Consider the following 21,573-nt stretch of genomic DNA (forward strand, 5'->3'; position numbering starts at 1 on the left):
GGTCGAGCCGGGTTGCCCATTCTGACAGTTCTACAATTAGGGAGTGTTTATTTGGGTGTGATCGGGGGAGAATGATTGAGAGAGAATGATTGAGTGAGTTTGAGAGGATTTGAGGGTGATTTTTTTGTTTTTACTTGAGTGAATTTGAATGTAATTGAGAGTGGATTTGAAAGTGAAGTTTGTGAAAATTAGTGTAAGATTTGATTGATGTGACAATTAAAAAAATATTGTTTAATTGATAGAAAATGAAGATTACCAAAATGTCCTTAGGTATTAAAGTAATATAAAATGATATTTGTTAATGTTATATTTAATTGTAAAAGTGTTTATTAAAAATAAAAAAATTAGAATAATTATTAAAAATAATTTTAAAAATTTAATTAAAAATTTAATTGGTAGAAAATTTGTTTAATTGGTAGAAAATTTAATTGGAAATAATTTTAAAAATGTTATATTTAAATTAAGGGTTAAATATGTTTTTAGTCCCTAGGACGATTTTGATTTTAGTCTCTCTTTGAAACTAATGTATAATTTAATCCTTTCATTTAAAAAAAACTCTGATTTTAATATTTTTTAAAAAAATTTCATTTATTTCTGTTAAGTTTTTACTCTGACGTCTTTAATTTAAATAACGTCACTTGTCACTTTTCAGTGGAATTCAAAACAAAGAAAGAAATGGTTCATATTATTACGCGTTAAAAAGAGAAGCGTAAGTTTGAGCAAACAAGGGGGAACCTACGAAGATAGAGCGAGAGAGAGAGAGAGAGAGAGAGAGAGAGAGTTTTAATATGGTCCCACCTCGAAAAGCATACATTGTTGACTGAGAGACAGAGAGTAGCACGAGTTCTTGGAAATTGTTGTGAATCTCAGAGGTTTTTTTATGTTTCTTTCTTCACTCTTGTATATATCATTGTACAACAGAAGCAACAAGCAACTGTGTATCATGCTCTAAAACTCAAAGGTTGTTACGCAGCCACAAGCTCCCAATGCCACTGTTCCAGATCCTTGTCACCATCTTCCTCACTCTCCCTGCGCTTTCCCTCTCCGATTCCTGTCCTCTCAACTTCCACCTCGTCCGTTCGAGACCCTCATCAGACTCCAAGACACGGTGTCATTACATCCTCCAATCCCTTCGTATTCTTCAATCCGATTACCTCCACCGCACCGGTTCCTTCCCTCCTTCCAACGCCTCCTTCTCCTGCTGGACCGCTCTCCAAGATCACACCCACCAATACGACATTCGTTCCTCCTGCAACCTCCCTTCCTCTTCCTTTTCCCTCTCCTGCAACAACATCACCAACCAATCCCAATTCGAGGACCTTTTGCCTCTCTCAGCCAAACAAGTATGGAATACTTGTAACCATTCTCTAAACAGTCTCTCATCTTGTGCTCTCTGCACCAAAGCTTTGTCCAACTTGGATTCCCATCTCACGGACAATACCACTGACTGCAAGACTATTGCTTCTATCTATGCTGCTTCCTTCTCCGACCTGCAAGACCCCAGAACTGCTGATTGTCTGTTCAACTCTGATTTTCCTTCTTCGGTTTCAACTGGTAAGCGTCGAAACATTCTTATTGCGGCTTTTTGTACGCTGGCCTTCTTCTTGTTGGTCTTTGGTGTTTTTTGGGCTTACTTTAGATTGAAGCAGAAGAATAAGGCTATTTGTAAAACTGAGATGGGTTTGAGTTCTGGGTTGGATTCTGTGAACCAGACTACTACTTTGATTAGGTTCACTTTTGATGAGATTAAAAAGGCTACTAGGAATTTCGCCGGTGATAACATAATTGGGAAGGGGGCTTATGGGAATGTTTATAGAGGGATGCTGGTTGATGGGACTCAGGTTGCATTGAAAAGGTTTAAGAATTGTTCTGTTGCTGGGGATCCTAGCTTCACTCATGAAGTTGAGGTTATTGCGAGCGTTAGGCATGTGAACCTTGTTGGCTTAAGAGGATATTGTACTGCTACAACTAACTTAGAGGGTCACCAGAGGATTATTGTCACTGATTTGATGGAGAATGGGAGCGTTTATGATCATTTATTTGGTTCTGCTAAGCAGAAACTCAGTTGGCCAATTCGTCTAAAGATTGCTCTAGGCACTGCTAGGGGGTTGGCTTATTTGCACTATGGGGCTCAACCTTCCATCATCCATAGGGATATTAAAGCTAGTAACATACTTCTGGACCACAAATTTGAAGCCAAGGTAGCAGATTTTGGGTTAGCGAAGTTCAAACCTGAGGGAATAACCCATATGAGCACTAGAGTGGCTGGAACCATGGGGTATGTCGCACCTGAGTATGCTTTGTATGGACAGTTGACTGAGAGAAGTGATGTGTTCAGTTTTGGGGTTGTGCTTCTCGAGCTTTTGAGTGGGAAAAGGGCTCTTGAAATTGACACTGATGGGCAACCCTCTGCAGTAACTGACTTTGCTTGGTCAATGGTTAGGAATGGTAGAGCTTTGGATGTTATTGAAGATGGTATGCCAGAACTTGGTCCAATAGAAATTCTTGAGAAGTATGTATTGGTTGCTATACTATGTTGTCATCCTCAACTACATGCTAGGCCAACAATGGACCAGGTTGTTAAAATGCTAGAGACGGAGGAATCAGTGTCCTCATTATCTTGTGTTGCTGGGAAGATTGATACTGAGAAATCTGTGTAGTAAATGGGGGTGGCAGAGCTGATTCAACAACCAGTTAGCAACACATGGTAAAGTTTCCATACCTGCTATTTTAAGCAAGGAAGCAGGGGATAGAGAATGGAGATATGGGAATGTTTTCCATTGTACATTACAATTTTAGATTTTAATGATACCACGTTTCATTTGACAAGATCAATCTGCCTCCTATATCGCCAATCACAACCTCATCTTGTTAATCTGAGTTGATTGACTAACAGCAGTGACAAGTTTGGTCAATCTTGGGTGCCTAACTCAGATTAAATGGTGTGATATCATTTTGTGGAATGATGGGAAAAAGGTGAAATAAAAGCGTGTGGAATAATAGAGGGGACTGTGTTCTATTATTCAGTCTGTTGTTTAGTAACATTTTTCTTCCTCTGAATTTGGAGGCAAGGGGGGATGGATCAGAAAAATTGAGTTCTTAGAAAGTTTTTGGACTTAATCTTTTGGGATCTAAAGTTGTCGGGTATTTACTTCTGAACAAGTTTTAAATCTATCTTAATTCAATTATTGCCTGTCATTGATTATGACTTTACCTTTTTTTTTCTTCTTAAGAATTATTATGATCATGTGATACTCATTGATCTACCAGTTTAACATTACAATCCAGTGTTTTTTAACAATTTAAAGTAACCACAAAAAATTAATTCATTGAATTCATATTAAGTAATTTTCTGCAACTTTAAAATTGTCAGAAAATATTAACTGGCAAATAATATATGCAAAAAGGTAAATTGAAAGTCTTACATTTGATAAAAAAAAAATATTAGAATAAAAATAGAAGGATCCATAAACTCATTAGTTTAAGGATTTTAGTTAAAAGTTGTGTCTTTATATTTTATATATGTTTGTTCATTACTCATTGATACTAAATCTTTTAGTATTTTTTTTAAAAATAAAATTTTATTATAACAAGTTAGATGTAAAGTAAGTGAAGGATCTAAAGATTAAATTTTCTTTGTATCAAAAGTCTTCCGTTTTAGGAAAGTATGTCATATTATAGAATAGTAGAACAATGGTTATCACTAGATACTTGTTTAAAAGGGAGGTGTTCCGATTGGAAAGACTCACACTTAAGAAAGAGATTGTAGAAAGACTCATAAATCCATTGTCTTATATAAGATTTTGATCTTATATATATATATATATATATATATATATATATATTTGTTCACGACTCATTGGTATCAAATCTTTCTTCACGACTCATTGGTACCAAATCTCCTTATGTATCTCCAAATGAAAAACTTTATAAGTGAAATTGTTTCAATAGAAAGAAAAATTCCTTTATAGAAATTTTGTTTTTTTTTTCTACTAGCAAAGAATGATTGCGCTAATGCTTGAATGATAAAATTTACGCACATGTAAAACTATTTAAGATGTTTCTACATGTCTTTATTTATGCATTATTGTACCAGGACATGTATTTCTCTTGAGTTATCTTTGGATGTTTTTTTCTTGACTTTAGTAAATGTCATTATCTTGTTTTCAAAACTCTCTTTTAGTTAATGTAAATCATATTAGATAAATATCATACTACTTTTGAAATTCATTTTCTTTTCCACTATTTTGAAAAAAAAATTAATTATCATAATAATTCAAATCCTCTTAAACCTTCATTATTTTGAAGAAGATTCTTTATCAATTTCTTTTTACGAATGAGTCAATTAAGAATGTGACATTTTGTGACAGGATGAAAAAGTTAGTTAAGACAAGCGTGAACTCCAACCATGGGTTTGGTGGTTGGTAGGTTATAACTATGACGATAAATATTAGAATGAAAAAAAAAAAAAGATGAGAGGGAAAACACAAAGGTTGCTTATGAGTGTTGTGATGTTTTGGGCAATGGGTTTGATTTTGCCATTAGTGTTACTAGTGGTGGAGTTGAAGTCCTAGGGCTTGAGATATATGATTCTAAGAAAGAGAAGGAGGTAACTTTAGAGAAAGAGATTAAATTTAACCTAAAAAATAAAAAATTCCACCTCAATAAATAAAGGTTCACCCCATGTAATCTTCAAATGCTAAGTATGTGTTAGGGTTTACTCTATTATTATCCGATCTAAAGGTGTAAACATATGGGACTATATTAGTCTATTTAAAAAATAGAGACTGAATTGAGTAATATATATTAAAAAAAATTGAATTATCGATCCAAATATTTAGACTAAATTACTAATTAATCCTAAAAGTAAATAATTAAAGTTGAACTAACCTAACTAATGATAAGTTACTTAGAAAGAGAGGTATCTTTTGACGAAGGACAATGGAAAGAGACCAAAGGCTAAGAATTGTGTCTTTATGAAAAGCTTGAACAATGTGATTCTTTCCATCATGTCAAGTAAGTTGCAAAAGAGATGGTTGATAAGGAGAGTTTAGAGGTGAGACAATACTTCATTAATCAACACGAAGAGGGTTTCAATAAGAATTTTTGTTAAGTCACCTTTTTATTTTTCTTTTATGAGATTTCACTTGGTGGAGGAAATTTTGATATTTGAAAATGTTTCCATTATGACAAACCTATATTGGTTTATGATATTTTGGATGAAAAAGAGAAAAATTTGAATAAACCTCAATGTCATTGGATCTCTTCGGATAGGTGACCGCGTGGTTAAGTTAAAATATTGTTTATTATTTTTTATTTTGATCCTTATAGTATGCAAATATGTAATTTGTTTCAGTCAAGAATTGTGTGGCTTAAAATTGGGGAACAAACAAAAAGTGTGAAAAATATGATTTAAAACTAAAAGTGCTTTAAGTAAAAAAAAAATCCTAGTTCCAAAACTTTGGAGTTGTTTTCTTATTTATAGCTTCCAAGTCTTTACATCCTAGATCTCTAGGTCCAAAAATACAATAACTACCCGAAAATATAATACTTACAAGATACAATATCTTCTAAACACCTTGGGCCTACTTCATGGACCTAATAGCTTTGGTGCATTGTCAACACTTTTGAATAAACCCAAAGTAAGTATCACATGTGTTTGGTTTGGTTTATTGACAATTTATCCAACTTCCTCGAACGATTAGAACGATACATTATTAAACTCATAATATATCTCTTTCTTAGTAATGTTATTTCAATTGTTATTTATTCATTAACTATTTTTATTTAAGTTATTTTTTTTCGATGACACTAATACATGTTCATCAATGTTTATGATAAAATGATGCACTGTGGGGAGTAAGTTCATTAATGGATAATCATTTTTAACTTAAATTTAGGAAGCATCTCTTTTGTAATCGAAGTATCTCATGTTAAGATTAAGGTTTTTTTAACTTATCTTAGACAAAAGTTGAGATGAATTTTCTTCTAACTTAACTCGAGAGGGATCACTCATTTAAGTGAAACATCCTAGATTAAAATATAATTTTTCTTAACTTGAGGAATGACATTTTTTAAGTGACATCTTAAGTCAATAAGTAATCATTTTTAATTGAATTCATTAAGAATTATTTTGTAAGTTAAACATCCTAGATTGTGAAGTAGTGATGAAGAATAACATTGATATAACCAATAAATTTTATTAATTTTGTTTCATTAAAACTTCGTTAACTAAAATGCTGTTTAGGAAAAACGAAAAAAGGTAAATGAAGACATCTCCCTAATTAGATCACTTCCTAATGAAATGAGTTGCTATTTGATAATAATAACAGTGAGCACTTGAATTTGATTTAGAAAGCATTTTTGTATTTTCAACTCAACAATTTGTTAAATTAATTTTCAATTTTCCAATTTTTTAAATGATTTATTTATTTTGTAACAACTTTTCATAACATATGAAATATGAAATTCTTGAGAGCAAAATTGAATTTTTTTTTCAAATCATAAATTTACATAGGACAATACTTAAAGAAAAAAAATAATGAAATTCCTATTAATCTTATATCAAATCTCTCTGAATTTAAATATTGTATTGTTAAATATTATTTGATATATTTTTAAATTAGTTTTTCAATATTATTACTTCCATACATTATGCTTCAATAAGTATATAGTAATTTTCTTCAACGTTAAATAGTTTTTTCATACCAATTAAATGCTTATTGATTATAAATTTAATTTACTTTTTAAATACACATTTTTTCCATATTTAAAATAATTTTTTCAACTGCAATGATAGTTTTAATCTTATAACAGTTAAATTTCAAGTTTTATTAAAAATACTATTTAATTTTATTGAACAAATGTTAAACTGGAATTAATATTATTTAAACTACTTTATATTAATAAGAGTTTTATACTTCCTTATGCATTTTTAAATATTTATTTTAATTTTGGGGTTAAATATTATAATGTAATATACTTTTTTTTTTCTTTTGTTCTCTTTTGCTAAATTCTAAAATCAATCTAATAAAAATTTATATTAAAACTAAATCAAATAACACCAATATTATTTTAACATATTTTTAATTTAATTTGTTCCTTGAATCTAACAAAATAAAAATAGAAATATTTTAAATTGTATTAATTACTTAGTTATGCTCTCCTATTTTTGTTTTCTTTTTATTTAAAAAATAATACTTTAATATACATAAATTTCTTATATCAAAATTTTTCTTTTTTATTATTATTTTATTTTTATATTGTGTAACGTAAAAGTTTCTTATCCGTATTATCAATCTTTTCATTCTGCAAAAATTAATAGAAGTCAAGTCAACATCGGATTCTGTGTACTACGTTTGGATCTGGATCTGTATTCTGAACATGATTAATAAGTTTGTCTATTAAGGTAAATAAACAAAACGCGGTTATGTTTTTTTAGGATTTATTTTTTAAAAAAAGTATATTGAGAAAAAATATGTTCAATCATTTAACAAGTAAAACCTAATTTCCATTAATGATTAATAATTTAATACAATTTATATTTTTTTATTAGAGGTATTAAGTAATGGATAATGTTTATTTTTGAGTAATTAATATTATTTTGTATTTATTAATAATATTTAATAATAATAAATATAATCCATATTAGCCGTATTTTACATTGATGTAAAATACTGTAAAAGCAACCATTGGGGGAATGAATTTCAACAATTGTTTATAAAGATATATTTTGAATTTGAGAGAGTAAAAGTAAAACTTTTTTAAGATAAAAATGAAAATTCAATCAATTAAAGTTTAAAATAAAAGTTATAAATTTGTGAAAAAAAAATTAAATAAACTGGAAAGATATATTTTTCTTTCATAACTTGTATTATTACTCTATTTGAAAAATCTTTTTTCACGTGGCTATATATCCAAAGAACTTAAATGATCGCTGGCAATACTTATCATGATCAAGAATTCAGATGAAGACATCGCATTTCTTTTCTCATGAATGAATGAAGTTAGTTGCCCTAGTCACTGTCTCTTTCAAAAAGAAAATTAGACACACATGAAATTAAAGCGCTTACTCAATTATTGTCAAGATATATACAGCCTAAAAATTACGATTTTCCAAATTTTTATGTTGAATTTAGTACGCTGTTTTGTCCATATCTTTGAAGGGTAGGTTTAAATCCCACGTCCCTCCAAAAGACACAACATATAAATTCAAGTTATTCGATTTTTGTGTGGGACAATGCTTGCTGTCTTTTAACTTCTATCCCTTATGTTAATAAGGGGAAAAATGTTCTGTAACTTCCATAACAGAATGATCACATGCGTTTCTCTTTTTCTTTCCTTATATATGGACCAGGGAGTTGAACTAGGAAGTGATCAGGGATAGAAGGATAGAAGTGAACATGGCGATTAAAGAAGATGTGGAAGATGGCACGCTGAATGGAATAAGAGAGCCACTTGTGGGTGAACAGAAGGACAATGTTGTCCAAGCAACCAAAGGGCATCCATGGATGGTTTACTTTAGTACATTTGTTGCTGTCTGGGGATCTTATGAATTCGGAACATGTGTAGGTGTTTGGTTTATAGTTTAACTCTGTGTGCCACAAATAACATTTGTCACATAAAGTTTAACTCTCTGTGGAATGATTACTATTCTATTTTCAGGTTGGATATTCATCTCCCACTCAAGATGCTATCACAAGGGATCTCGGTCTGTCTTTGGCAGAGGTATGCCTGTAGTTATTAACACTTTAGGATTAGTGAAATGATGGGAAATAAATTGAAAGTGATATATACAATTTTCTATCATGCTCAGCTGATCTAAAATGTTTGCTTGGCTGGATTTTGATGTCTATGGTAGCAAACTGGACCTGGATTTGATCTTGTTTTCTTTGGTGTTTTGTTCAGTACTCCTTGTTTGGCTCCATCTTGTCTTTTGGGGCAATGGTTGGTGCAATAACTTGTGGACCTATTGCTGATTTTATTGGACGTAAAGGGGTAAGTTGAGGGAAATTATGATAGTTGTTTGGGAATAACTTGTTAACTATTTTTATTTCGGGTTGATTTCCGAATATGCAGGCAATGAGAGTGTCCAGTGTTTTCTGTGTTGGAGGCTGGCTTATGATTTACTTTGCTGAGGTTCTTACAACTAAACTTGTACCATGTTTTGCCATAACTGTTCTACAAGGATAATAACCCTAACACAACTTTGTTTTTTCCTTTTATACAGGGCCCACTTCCTTTGGACATTGCGAGGATAGCAACAGGGTATGGAATGGGAGTTTTTTCATATGTGGTTGGTTCTCCTCACCCAAAACTAAATTAACAGAATTTCGTTTCATTTTCAAATTGCTAAAAACTCACCATATACGTGATGTATTGTCAAGGTTCCTGTCTTCATAGCAGAAATTGCACCAAAAGAACTCCGTGGGACTCTGACTACCTTAAATCAGGTAGATTTCTTAGACAACACAACATAATGAACTGATTGAATCTGTTTTAAACAGTATGAAATAAAAGTAACAAAGACTTCTAAGTTCTGTTTAAATTTCTCCTTGCAGTTCATGATTGTTTCTGGTGTGTCAGTGTCGTTCATAATTGGAAATGTACTTTCATGGAGGGCTTTAGCTTTAACTGGTGAGTGTTCCCTATTTGAATTTAAAGGGTATGGGAGGAACAGACAACGTTAGTTGGTTCGCTTTCTAATTTGTGATTCACCATAGAACTTAAGTAAACTTTGCTGGAGAGTTAATTAACTGTTTGCACTTGAAGGCATCATTCCCTCTGCTATATTGCTTTTGGGTCTGTTTTTCATTCCGGAGTCTCCGAGATGGTTGGTAAGAAATCATTTTAACTATGCAAGTTCTTTAAGAGGGTAATGAGCAGTGGTTTGCATAACAACTAGAGTAAAAACTACACAATTATTTCAGGCCAAGAGAGGACGCCAAAAAGATTTTGTGGCAGCACTGCAAATACTTCGTGGAAAAGATACTGATATATCTGAGGAGGCAGAGGAAATTCAGGTTCCTTTACTGTAGCTAGTTTTAGATATAATTCGGCGCCTTTGCTTCAAAGTGAAATGCTATAAGATACTGTGTTTAAGTAGTGCATTTGTCATTGCCACACAGGACTATATAACTACATTGGAGCAGCTTCCAAAATCCAGTCTGCTGGAGTTGTTTCATCGAAGATATTTGCGCTCTTTAACTGTAAGTATAACTCTCATCATTCTAACTTTTTAATCAAACATGATTTCTTTTTCATTTTAGATAATGCCTCTAAAATATTGCTTCTCTTTCTTTAAGGATGTGTTTAGTTTGGTAGACTAGGTATTGGGATGAAAAACAAAATGAGCTTAAAATGATTTTCAAAGAATTAAGATGACGAGCAGTGTCTTTTCAACCTTTTTATGCTTTTGTTGTGTCAAACATGTTTGAAATTAATTTCGTTCAAAATTTTCATCTTCTCATTTTTCATGAACCTATGTACACAGTAAAAATACACTTATATCTTGTTTTATATATCAATGGCCAGATTGGAATAGGCCTTATGATCTTCCAGCAGCTTGGGGGCATCAATGGTGTTTGCTTTTATGTCAGCAGTATTTTTGACCAAGCAGGTGCGTGCTAATGAGAATTGCGGTAATCACAATGTTTTTGGTTCAAAGTCTATGCCCACCATCGTACATTCTTCTGCATCATCATTTCCATTAACCTATAACTCACTTCCACATAGCCCATGAAGCATTCAATTTTAAGATTTTGGCAATGAATATTTGTGGATTTTACGTCAGGATTTTCTCCCGCCATTGGGACAATATCATATGCGTGCCTTCAGGTTCGTGTTTTTAACTTAATCACTAGCTCATGTAAAATCAGATATTGTTTACCGAAAATCAACTCAAAATTTTCCTCTTGCAGGTTGTGGTCACAGGTCTTGGAGCAGCCTTCATAGATAAAGCTGGAAGGAAGCCCCTTCTTCTAGTAAATCCAACGAACAAACAGTTTATCTTCAAACTTTCATTTTCTTTTAAAGGTCTTCTTGTGCATAACATTCTTCATGTTATTTCATGGTTACATTTTAGTTATCGGCATCAGGATTGGTGGCAGGATGCATATTTGCAGCAGTTGCATTCTATCTCAAGGTACATCTCAACACGAACCCTATAGCTTCTGGTTTTTAATCCTGTAATTATTTGAAGGTGATATCCTTGTGTGAATTAGGTCCACGAGGTGGGTGTTGCGGCAGTTCCAGCACTTGCAGTCACAGGCGTACTGGTATGATCATCACCATTTCACTTGCAGTCACAGAATAATGCTGCTATATTGCATGTTTCTGAGATATGAACTCATCCTCCATTTTGGTGATATTAGGTCTACGTAGGATCATTTTCAATAGGAATGGGAGCAATTCCATGGGTTTTGATGTCCGAGGTCTTCTTTCAAAGCCAGCTTACATAAAAATTCATTTTTGTTACTGGAATCAGCAAGACTTAATTTTTAGCAAAAACTTACTCAAATATTACCTTCGGTTACAGATATTTCCTGTGAATATTAAAGGGGTGGCAGGAAGCGTGGCCACATTAACGAACTGGTTTGGTTCATGGTTATGCTCCTACACTTTCAACTTCCTCATCAGCTGGAGCTCCTATGGTAAATATTCAGATTTATTTCAATTAAGGGTGCAGTGCAGTGTAATCGTAGAATATATTGAAGTTCATGAAACTTATAGAACGAACGAATTCACTTGCGTGTACGATTTGCAGGTACCTTCATTCTTTATGCAGGAATTAATGCATTCGCTATATTATTTATAATTGTTGTGGTGCCCGAAACGAAAGGCAAGAGCTTGGAACAATTACAAGCAGCCATTAACTCATAGAAGCAGAAGTTTGGTGGTGATTTGCATAACCGTGAGTTGGAAATGAAAAGTTTAACGATTGAATCATCACTAGGCATATTTTTTGTCGTAATAGTTTGATTCTGTGATGACGATTGAATTTGTTCTTAATGCCAATGATTCAGAAAATAAATTCCAGACATTAATTAAAGTTTTCCAGTTGCATTTTATCTCCGAAAAGAACAGCAAAATCTAGCATTAAAAATAGCAGGTCAACTTTATTAAAAAGACGTGGCTCACTAGTAATTAATTTACAAGATAAACTGAAAACAACAAATGTATACTTTTTTTTTTCTTTACACCAGTTTGATAGAAGTGAAGAAAATATTTACTCAATATCTTTCTCGTTTAAATTACTTTTTTAGATTTTTTTTAAATTTTTTATATGAAGATCAAATCATATTTAATATTTAGATTTAGAAAGTTAAAAAAATAAATCACGAGATCCTTCGTATATTTGTTTTTATAAAAAATATATTTTCAAAATCCAACGTCCAAAAGTATTATCTGATTTTTCTTACATATCTCTTAAATGGAAGGTGAAACAAATTTCTTACAAGACTATTTCATTCTTAGATGTGAAACTTTTGATCTGTGGACGATAAATAATGCAAAATTATCTAAAAGTTAGATTTATGATAAGCTATGGAAGATGATTACACGGTTGAAATGTTTGAAAATCTCACCCTTCACCCAAATAAAAATTTCAAAGTAAAGAACTACATTGTAACATAATTCAATGTTAGAATCATGGAGTATAAATATAAGAATTTCTTATATTTATACTTTTTTAATATCTTTTGTATAAATATAAAAATATATTTAATCATTATTTAGATGTAAACGCAAAATCTTAAAGCTGAAGTATATCTTTGAATTTCAGAGAATTGAAAACTACTACTTCCAAAACAATTTTTTTTTTTTTTTTTTTTTTTTTTTTTTTGTGTTTTGTGTATTAGGATTCGCAAATGAGTTTATTCACAAAGATATTTTCTGAACTTTCATCAAAAAATAGCCTAAATTATCACATGATGAATTCACTCTTAAAGTGTCATAAGCACTTATCATGATACCGAGACATCTCGTTTTTAACTCATGAACAGATGAAGTTCATTTAGGTAAGTAATAGTCTCTTCCGCAGTCACCAAACCTTAGACTAGTTGAAGACGGCTACGCAATCATTGCCCACCACATTGACACCTTTAAAGTAATAAATTTTGCAGATATTTTGTAATGAACTTTGTAAATTGTGGTGTCAACAAGTTAGATGGGTAAGTGAAGCTCCCACGTCCATCCAAAAACATGAAATCTAGATCGAGTAGTTTGAATATTAATGCCATTTAAGTGCCAGACTAGTCTGGTATACTACTTCCCCTGCCTGCTGTATAACAAGCAATAAATATACTTTCAATGTGTATAGGAATAGGTTTATATCTATTTATATATTATAAATTAGTTTTATTTTTAATCGATGTAAAATTTTTAAATTAAATTTATTACGAATTTATGATTTTATTATGATCTGATCAAATTAATCGTTAATTTAAAAGTTAAACCACACAATTTAAAACTTGATTGAGATTAAAAATGTTTAGGACAATCTAAGCTAACTTGAAAGAAAATTTAAGAGAGTGTTTGTGAAAATGCTTGATCCTAAAACCGAAACAAGTTATTCATGAAAATAAAATCATTCTTTTCCATTCTTTTGGTCATTTATTTATAAAAATAAAATGAAGGTCACTTTACATGACACAATTATATCAATGAGATAAGACTAAAAACAACATGCTTAGTTGCATATGGATCTGCTTTTTCTGCTATAAATACTCCATCAACATATATACTAGGGAATCAGTAACTGATTACACATAGAAGTGAGCATGGAGTTCAAAGTTGTGGAGGAAGGCGTGCAGAAAGGAATCAGAGAGCCACTGGTGGAGAAACCGGACCATCAGTTGGTCCATGCAAGCAAAGGGCATCCATGGATGCTTTATTTTTGTACATTCGTTGCAGTGTGTGGTTCTTATGAGTTTGGTACTTGTGTAAGTGTTTAGTTTGTAGTTGAACTCTATGTAAGACAAATAACACTTGTTCTTCCCTGTAAAGAGGATGTTGTAAAGTTGAAATCCTAAACGGAAGCACTTTTGCGGCTTTCATTGCAAAGACAGATGAAAAAAAAGTCTGAGAACAGAAAAATTATAGTTTGATTGACTGCTATGTTTCCATGTGGAATGATCATGTGTCTGTTTTCAGGCTGGATATTCATCTCCCACTCAAGATGCTATCAGGAAGGATTTCAACCTGTCTTTGGCAGAGGTAAGCCTGCTTTATTCACCATTTTTTAGGATTAGTGGGATCATGGGAAGAAAACTTGAAAATGTTCAATAGCGACTACTCTTTCAGCAAGCTTAAAGATGGCGAAAGACTGATAGGATTAAGAATATTAAGATGAATATGTTAGTGATCTAACTACAACTTTCTGAGAGCATCGAACTCATCTAACTAGAGCTAAAATGAATATGTTAGTGATCTAATTATAGTTTGATTGGCTTCGAATATTATGTACTCAAATATATTCCCTTTCATTATGGATCTTGATGCCTGTGCCAGCAGACTTTCCCAGGATTTGATATAATTTTCTGTCTTCTCTTGTACTGTGATTGTATGTAGTACTCCTTGTTTGGCTCAATCTTGACTTTTGGTGCGATGGTTGGCGCAATAACAAGTGGGCCTATTGCTGATTTCCTTGGACGAAAAGGAGTAAGTTCTGGGAAATTACGATGCTTGTTTGGGATTAACCAGTTCAGGTGTGAAAAAGTTGATTTTGGAACATCTGCAGGCAATGAGAGTGTCAAGTGCATTCTGTGTCGGGGGCTGGCTTGCTATTTACTTTTCTCAGGTTCTTACCACTAAACTTGTACATGTTTTGCCATAACTATGGTCCAAGAATTACAACCCACCAGAACTTTTTTCTTGCTTTACAGGGTCCAGTGCCTCTGGACATTGGGAGGCTAGCAACAGGATATGGAATGGGAGTTTTTTCATATGTGGTTGGTTATAGTTCTACTCTCCAAAAAACAACTTAATGCATAAGATTTTGTTTCAGACACTTGCATGCTCAAAATACTAATATTTACCATATGTGGGATGGATTGTACAAGGTTCCTGTCTTTATAGCAGAAATAGCACCTAAAGAACTCCGAGGGACACTGACTACCTTAAATCAGGTAGATCTCAACAGCAACTTTTGTAAAGCTGAAAACACTGGATTTATATATATGTGTGTACTAGTGTATCTTCAGTAAACTGATTGAATCTGTACTAAACAGTATGCGATAAAATTAACAAAGAACCTAAGTATTGTTTTCCATTTCGCCTTGTAGTTCATGGTCGTTGCTGCTGTGTCAGTGGCATTCACCATTGGAAATGTACTTTCGTGGAGAGCTTTAGCTTTGACTGGTGAGTCTTACCTATTTAAATATAGTTCTAATGATATTGGTATGGGCAGAAAAGAAAAAAAACTATAAAATTAGAAATTAACTGATATACTTTGCTGGAAAACTAACTAAGTGTTTGCAATTGTAGGCCTAATTCCCACTTCTGTATTGCTACTGGGTCTGTTTATAATTCCAGAGTCTCCGAGATGGCTAGTAAGAAACCAATTTACAAATTCATGCTTTTGTAAGAGGAAAACGCGTGGTGGTTTAAACAACACGGAGAGTTCTAACCAAAAAATTGCTGCAGGCGAAGAGAGGACGTCAAAAAGATTTTGAGGCAGCACTGCAAATACTTCGTGGCAAAGATGCTGATATATCAGAGGAGGCAGAGGAAGTTCAGGTTCATACACTTTTAGATATAACTCCGTGCCTTTGCTTCAATGTTGAAGACAAAGCATTCTTAAGATACCGTGTTTAAGTGGTTGTATGTCATTGGCACACAGGAATACATAACTGCTTTGGAGCAGCTCCCAAAATCTAGGCTACTGGAATTGTTTCACAGAAGATATTTGCGCTCAGTCACTGTAACTATACCTTCTAACATTTTGAAAGTTTCTTTCTTTTTCCTTTTTGAACAATGTATCTAAAACTTAGCTTCACTTTCCGCAAGGCTTTTTGATAGACGAGGTCTAGGGGTGAAAATAAATGAAGTAAAAAATAATTTTTTATAACTATTTTTTATACGTCAATGACCAGATAGGAATAGGCCTAATGGTCTGCCAGCAGTTTGGAGGAATCAATGGAATTTGCTTTTATACCAGCAGTATTTTTGAACTAGCAGGTAAGTATATTGCTGTAATCATCACAGTAGTACGCTTTGTTCAGTGTCAGCATTCCAGTTCATGACACCATCATCTATTCTTGCGCATCACAATTTCCATCTGATCCATAAATCATTGTCACAGTTCCCATTGAAAGTATATTTGAAATAATTAAGTAAATTTCAATAGGCATTCTAATTTTATTTTGTGGCATCGAATGTTTGTGGATTTTTGTCAGGATTTTCTCCCGCCATCGGAACTATATCATATGCTTGCCTTCAGGTTCTTAATTTTAACCTGGTTGCTCTTTGAAAATCTAATCTTTGTTTATGCGAAAGGATTGAGATACTAACTTCGTAGTCCCAAACCGATTCATTGTTTTTCATATTTTTTTTTCTTTTGCAGGTTGTTGTCACAGGTCTTGGAGCTGTCTTAATCGATAAAACTGGGAGGAAGCCCCTACTTCTAGTAAACTCAAAGCACAAAACAGTTTATCATAAAACTTTCCTTTGCTTATAAAGATCCCTTATGTGTATCATATTCTTATTGTTCGTTCCTGTTTCATTTTAGTTATCCGGAACGGGATTGGTTGCAGGGTGTGCATTTTTAGCAGTTGCATTCTATCTCAAGGTATATTCCAAATTGAGAACCCTATAGCCTCTGGTTTTTAATGTGAAAGTGATATTCTTGTTGAAACAGGTCTACGAGGTGGGTGTTGCAGCTGTTCCAGCACTTGCATTAATAGGCATACTGGTATGACCATTAGTATTCCTTTCTCAACGTCTCATAAATATTAACTCATTCTCCATTTCACATTAATATTTCCTTTGGTGATATTAGGTCTACATAGGATCATTCTCAATAGGAATGGGAGCAATTCCATGGGTTGTGATGTCCGAGGTACTTGTCTACAATATAAATTCTCCCCTTATAAAACATTATCTCTGTTACTATGACTTCACCTTTTGGTTACAGATATTTCCTGTCAATATTAAAGGGCAAGCTGGAAGTTTGGCGACATTAACGAACTGGTTTGGTGCATGGTTATGTTCCTATACTTTCAACTTTCTCATGAGCTGGAGTTCTTATGGTAATGAATACAAGTCATTAGTTTTAGGATTATTCACTTAAAGGCGTAATGATCACTATTTGTATGATAATTGGTTTATCACTTGGGAATAATTGTAGAAGATTGGAGTTCAGGTAACGGGTATAACTAGTAAATTCACTTGTGTACGATTTGCAGGTACCTTCATTCTTTATGCAGCAATTAATGCATTGGCTATATCATTTATAATTTTTGCGGTGCCAGAAACCAAGGGGAAAAGCTTGGAACAATTACAAGCAGCAATTAACTCATAAGAAGCTTGAGTTTTTGTGATTTGCAGAACAGTGTACGGCAGAGAACGAAGAAGATCGATAATTTGATGATTGAATAATCACTAGTCATATAATTTGTCGTAGGTTTGCTTCTGTGTTGATGATTCTTTCTCATGGTGTATATTTTTAATTGTTTTCTTAATGTCATTCATTCATGAAATGTATATCCAAAGGCAGTAATGTAAAATTTACAGTCGCACTTTAGCTCCATAAGGAGGAAAAATAAACGATTTTATTATGGCATTCAAAAAGCTAAGAACTCAAATCTATTACTATTAACCTCTTGAAAATATGCATTAGCTAATCATTCAATTACACCTATCTATACGTAATCAGATTGAAATCAACAAACCATTGGTAGTCATTCCATTCTCTAAGTATTATTAACCATCAAACGACACTGTCACGATGGCTAAATTTTCCAAGAGTTTGACAACTTCATGATTCCTTATAATCTTGGGTGGTTTATATTGACTAGCTGATGTTCCATTATGAATGGCTAAGTCTGATAATTGATCAAAAGCTCCAGACCTTACTATGAACAACAGTAAATTTCTTAGTTTACCTTTATCCCTCTGCACCTTGTATATAGCTCCCAAGCCACTCTCGAGAGTGGACATACAACTTCTAAAAACTTTAATTGATTCCTCTAGCTTGTCCTCCAGAAAATTAGATGCATCTTGAACTTCCACAAATACCTTCAACTGTTTCTGCAGTGACCCCTGGTCCAAGAAACTTGCATACTCAACAATCTCAATATTCATAGCATCTCTAAGTGAAAGTTGAAAATTTTCAACAGCTGAAATCAAGTCTTTCTCAGTCACAATCTCAGCAGGATTTTTAGGTGCTCTCATCACATACTCCACTTCTGGAGATGAGTTATGGAAACCAACAACTCTCACTATATCGCCCAAACGGTAGCGATAAAATCCTCTGTAAGTAGTAACAACCACTTCATACATCTTCCCAACCTCCACACTGCAAAGGTCCACTGTTTCTTTGCTAACATTGTCCTCATTCATGTTAAATGGAAGAAACTCAAAGTAGGCAAAAGTTGGAAATATCACAAACCGTGTTGTCTCAGGGGGTTGCATCATGTCCAAATTTAAACCAACACAGCATTCTGAAGCAAAGTAATCTCCTCCTAAAATAGGTACCTCTCCTGCATAGTATTTGAGCTTTTGGTAGTATTGCTTCATGCTTCCAGTGGTAACACACCTGATATAACGAGTGTTTGGCCACAATCTACACACAATTCCACCCCAGTTGTTACCTTCACAGATTAATCTTATTCTATTTGCCAGTTGTGGCTGAGGTCCACCAAGTGTCTTAGTCACAGCTTCCCTCATTGCCCCCTCAGAAATTTCATTACACGGAAATCCATGGTCAAGATCATCACACAGTTGCCCCCACTTGGACTCCAGAAGACCAAATGCTTTGATCAAGCCTATAGCATAAGGGGTTGTGATTCCATCTATAACATCAAGATTCCTGAGGCCACATAGAAGGTGGCAGTACATTTGATGCTCAACATGAGATCCAAGAATCACTTCTAGGGGACTGGAAAAAGCAGCAAGTTGCTGAGGGGTAGCATTACCACTTTGCAAAGGGTATGTGGAAGCAGCCATGACTTTCAAGCCACATTTAGTAGTAGTTGTATCGTCAGCATAGAGAAACCATAGGATCTTGTTCACTTCAGGTCTAGGAGGGAATACCCTGCAAGGAATTTTGAACCTCAGTGTTCAACAAACTTTTTATATTCTTCAATTAGAACTATTTGATTGATTCACCTTTGTCGAACAGCAATACTGCCTCGGTGACCAATAAAGGAGGCAGCTTTAGAAAGGCTTGAATCGAAGTAAGGGATCAATTTCGGTCTCGTGGTGCTCGAACTTGTTCCCGAACTGAGGAAGAAAATTAAGACCACGATTACCAACAAATTTAAGTGCCCCAAAAGCATTAAAACGTACAAAAACCACACAGAAGTTGGTGTAAGGAATGCTCGAGGGTGAATCCTAAGTTTGTTTCTTCAATATGAGAAAAGGATAAAGATATTTCACACCCAAATTCTAACAAATTTTTGACACTGGACACGTGTCATAAATCAATTGGTGCATATGTTTCAATTTTTTTAAACATTAAACACACAGACCAATTGACTTATGACACATATTCAGTATCAAAAATTTATTAGAATTTGAATGTGAAAGTATCATTATCCATGAAAAAATTCTAAATAGGTAAAAGCAAAAGTTTTTAAGTTTGTTTTTATTTTTAATTACAAAAGAAATCATATTGAGAAAAAATGAAATTTAATGTTTTATTCAAATCATGAAATAAATTGAAAATTTCACATTTTTTTAAAAAAAGAGTGGTACCAACATATGTTATTCCACTCCTTTTCAGCAAATAAATTTCATTTTAAATAAAAAAAATTATAAAAAGATACAAAATTCCTGTGGGGGGTCACTGGGTCACCACCAATGACAGAAAGTTCTCCCTTTTAAAATTAAGAATCCTAATATTTGATTGATGTAAGTGGAAGGTGACACCCTTTAATTTAATCCGTGACTAGAAAAAATCTAATAAAATCGGTGAATATTTCAAAGGAAATCTATCATGATCAGTAAAACCGAGGAATAAAAAACCTTCACTCGTCTTGAATGCACAACTTTTAAACGATATGTAATACTGTGAATGATTAATATAAAGAGACATCTCTAATTCCAAGAATGCCAAAAGAAAGAACGAAAATGGAAGAGTGAGAGATGATGATTGATGATGCGATCTGAAGGAGGAAAGAAAAAAGGGATTGAGCAACCTGTAAAAGAAGCAACGGAGAGGGTCAACGGAGAGAAAGGGGTCATCTTTTCCATCTGCCATGAGGTTAATGTAGTGAACGTAATCTTGATAAGAAGAGAGAGGCAGGAGACGTGTGAAAGTGGAGTGATCAAGAGGAAGAGGAGCGTTCTTGAAGAAGGGTTGAAGATAGCGCACGGTGGCATTGTGAAGAAGGATCGAACGGAGAGTCTCCAACTGGTGATGGTGGGCGTTGATGGTTAAGTCTTCAAGTTTCTGTAACAGTTCGTCGTCTGTCATCATGTTTTGCTTTGGTTTCTGCTATGATGTTTGTTGGGAATCAACCCTTTGTGGGACTCTTGAGCCGTTTCTTTGGTTCGGTTGGGTTATGGCTTTGTCGAGTTTTGACTTTGGACAACGTGACACGGTTTTAAAAGGTTTTATTTATTTAATGTTGTGTGCTTCTGCGCTGTCTGCTCGTGATTTGGACGACGCCAATGATGATAGAGACAGAGTCAAAGCGTTGCGGTCAAGCTGACGCATAATTCTCTTGCAACTTCATCGGCCCAATCATCTTATCGGGTAAGAGTTTTTCAAAAGCAATCATATATCTTTCTATGATGGTTTCATATTAGATTCTAAAACTACTTGCGTTTCCCATAAAGTTACCACCCAATTAAATTTCAACTAAACTGAATTTCAATATTTTTAATTAACTTTTATAAGATTTTGTTAACTTATTAAATATTTAAAAGTTTTATTTTTTTAATTATTTTTTTATTATTTAATTTTTTAATTTTATCTTATCATGATTTATGTTTTTATTTATTTATTTTTTTATGGTTAAGAATTACAAAATTATATAATATATTAATGTAAAACAAAAAGTAATTTTTATAAAAAATACTCTATTAAAAAATTATTAATAGTCTATTTATTTATAAACTTTAATTACAAAATATAAAAAATTTGAATACATTGATAAAAATTTATGAAAAAATTTAAATTTAATTAATTATAAATTTATAATGTGAAGACACTTCGACTTTTTTATGTTATTTTATTTTATTAAATTAAAATTTAGTTGTTTTAATAATTTTTGTAAATAAAATTAGTTAAAAAAGTTATATATGTGTGTGTGTAGTGTTGTGTGTGTGTGTGTGTGTGTAGTTATATATGTGTGTGTGTGTGTGTAGTTATATATGTGTGTGTGTGTGTGTGTGTGTGTGTATATATGT

General features: G+C 33.0%; 4 protein-coding genes across 4 annotated transcripts; 3 read left to right on the top strand and 1 right to left on the bottom strand.

The window, feature by feature from the left end:
- Window positions 1-782: 782 nt before the first annotated feature.
- LOC106756751 (probable LRR receptor-like serine/threonine-protein kinase RKF3) lies at window positions 783-3,198 on the top strand. The gene has a single exon (XM_014639312.2). It carries the CDS (start codon window positions 987-989, stop codon window positions 2,658-2,660), a length of 1,674 nt encoding a protein of 557 aa, XP_014494798.1. The 5' UTR covers window positions 783-986; the 3' UTR covers window positions 2,661-3,198.
- A 5,070-nt stretch (window positions 3,199-8,268) lies between these two features.
- Window positions 8,269-12,049, top strand: LOC106757175 (sugar transporter ERD6-like 7). The gene is made up of 18 exons (XM_014639787.2): window positions 8,269-8,567; window positions 8,665-8,727; window positions 8,908-8,997; window positions 9,079-9,138; window positions 9,230-9,295; window positions 9,387-9,452; window positions 9,561-9,636; window positions 9,772-9,836; window positions 9,930-10,022; window positions 10,128-10,208; window positions 10,534-10,618; window positions 10,793-10,836; window positions 10,920-10,982; window positions 11,084-11,143; window positions 11,223-11,276; window positions 11,373-11,432; window positions 11,537-11,651; window positions 11,765-12,049. The coding sequence occupies exons 1-18, from the start codon at window positions 8,403-8,405 to the stop codon at window positions 11,878-11,880; spliced, it is 1,422 nt and encodes a 473-aa protein (XP_014495273.1). The 5' UTR covers window positions 8,269-8,402; the 3' UTR covers window positions 11,881-12,049.
- Window positions 12,050-13,665: 1,616 nt separating this feature from the next.
- LOC106757057 (sugar transporter ERD6-like 7) lies at window positions 13,666-17,759 on the top strand. The gene is made up of 18 exons (XM_014639639.2): window positions 13,666-13,940; window positions 14,152-14,214; window positions 14,569-14,658; window positions 14,738-14,797; window positions 14,883-14,948; window positions 15,060-15,125; window positions 15,282-15,357; window positions 15,484-15,548; window positions 15,643-15,735; window positions 15,839-15,919; window positions 16,092-16,176; window positions 16,395-16,438; window positions 16,562-16,624; window positions 16,727-16,786; window positions 16,856-16,909; window positions 16,997-17,056; window positions 17,132-17,246; window positions 17,403-17,759. The coding sequence occupies exons 1-18, from the start codon at window positions 13,779-13,781 to the stop codon at window positions 17,516-17,518; spliced, it is 1,419 nt and encodes a 472-aa protein (XP_014495125.1). The 5' UTR covers window positions 13,666-13,778; the 3' UTR covers window positions 17,519-17,759.
- A 141-nt stretch (window positions 17,760-17,900) lies between these two features.
- Window positions 17,901-20,721, bottom strand: LOC106757056 (indole-3-acetic acid-amido synthetase GH3.4). Its single transcript, XM_014639638.2, has 3 exons — window positions 20,358-20,721; window positions 19,327-19,440; window positions 17,901-19,252 (listed from the first exon to the last, which is right to left on the bottom strand). Exons 1-3 carry the CDS (start codon window positions 20,636-20,638, stop codon window positions 17,920-17,922), a joined length of 1,728 nt encoding a protein of 575 aa, XP_014495124.1. The 5' UTR covers window positions 20,639-20,721; the 3' UTR covers window positions 17,901-17,919.
- Between the last annotated feature and the right edge of the window lie 852 nt (window positions 20,722-21,573).

This window comes from Vigna radiata, chromosome 3, assembly GCF_000741045.1.
Source record: "Vigna radiata var. radiata cultivar VC1973A chromosome 3, Vradiata_ver6, whole genome shotgun sequence".
Classification (NCBI taxonomy): Eukaryota; Viridiplantae; Streptophyta; class Magnoliopsida; order Fabales; family Fabaceae; genus Vigna; species Vigna radiata.

Coding starts and splice junctions, on each gene's coding strand:
- LOC106757175 (XM_014639787.2), top strand. CDS start 8,403: ATGGCGATTAAAGAAGATGTGGAAGATGGCACGCTGAATGGAATAAGA. Junction 9,453..9,560: donor CTCTGACTACCTTAAATCAG/GTAGATTTCTTA, acceptor TTCTCCTTGCAG/TTCATGATTGTTTCTGGTGT. Junction 9,637..9,771: donor GAGGGCTTTAGCTTTAACTG/GTGAGTGTTCCC, acceptor TTGCACTTGAAG/GCATCATTCCCTCTGCTATA.
- LOC106757056 (XM_014639638.2), bottom strand. CDS start 20,638: ATGATGACAGACGACGAACTGTTACAGAAACTTGAAGACTTAACCATC. Junction 19,441..20,357: donor CTCCGTTGCTTCTTTTACAG/GTTGCTCAATCC, acceptor TTTCTTCCTCAG/TTCGGGAACAAGTTCGAGCA. Junction 19,253..19,326: donor AGTATTGCTGTTCGACAAAG/GTGAATCAATCA, acceptor AATTCCTTGCAG/GGTATTCCCTCCTAGACCTG.
- LOC106757057 (XM_014639639.2), top strand. CDS start 13,779: ATGGAGTTCAAAGTTGTGGAGGAAGGCGTGCAGAAAGGAATCAGAGAG. Junction 15,358..15,483: donor GAGAGCTTTAGCTTTGACTG/GTGAGTCTTACC, acceptor TTGCAATTGTAG/GCCTAATTCCCACTTCTGTA. Junction 16,910..16,996: donor TTGCATTAATAGGCATACTG/GTATGACCATTA, acceptor TGGTGATATTAG/GTCTACATAGGATCATTCTC.
- LOC106756751 (XM_014639312.2), top strand. CDS start 987: ATGCCACTGTTCCAGATCCTTGTCACCATCTTCCTCACTCTCCCTGCG.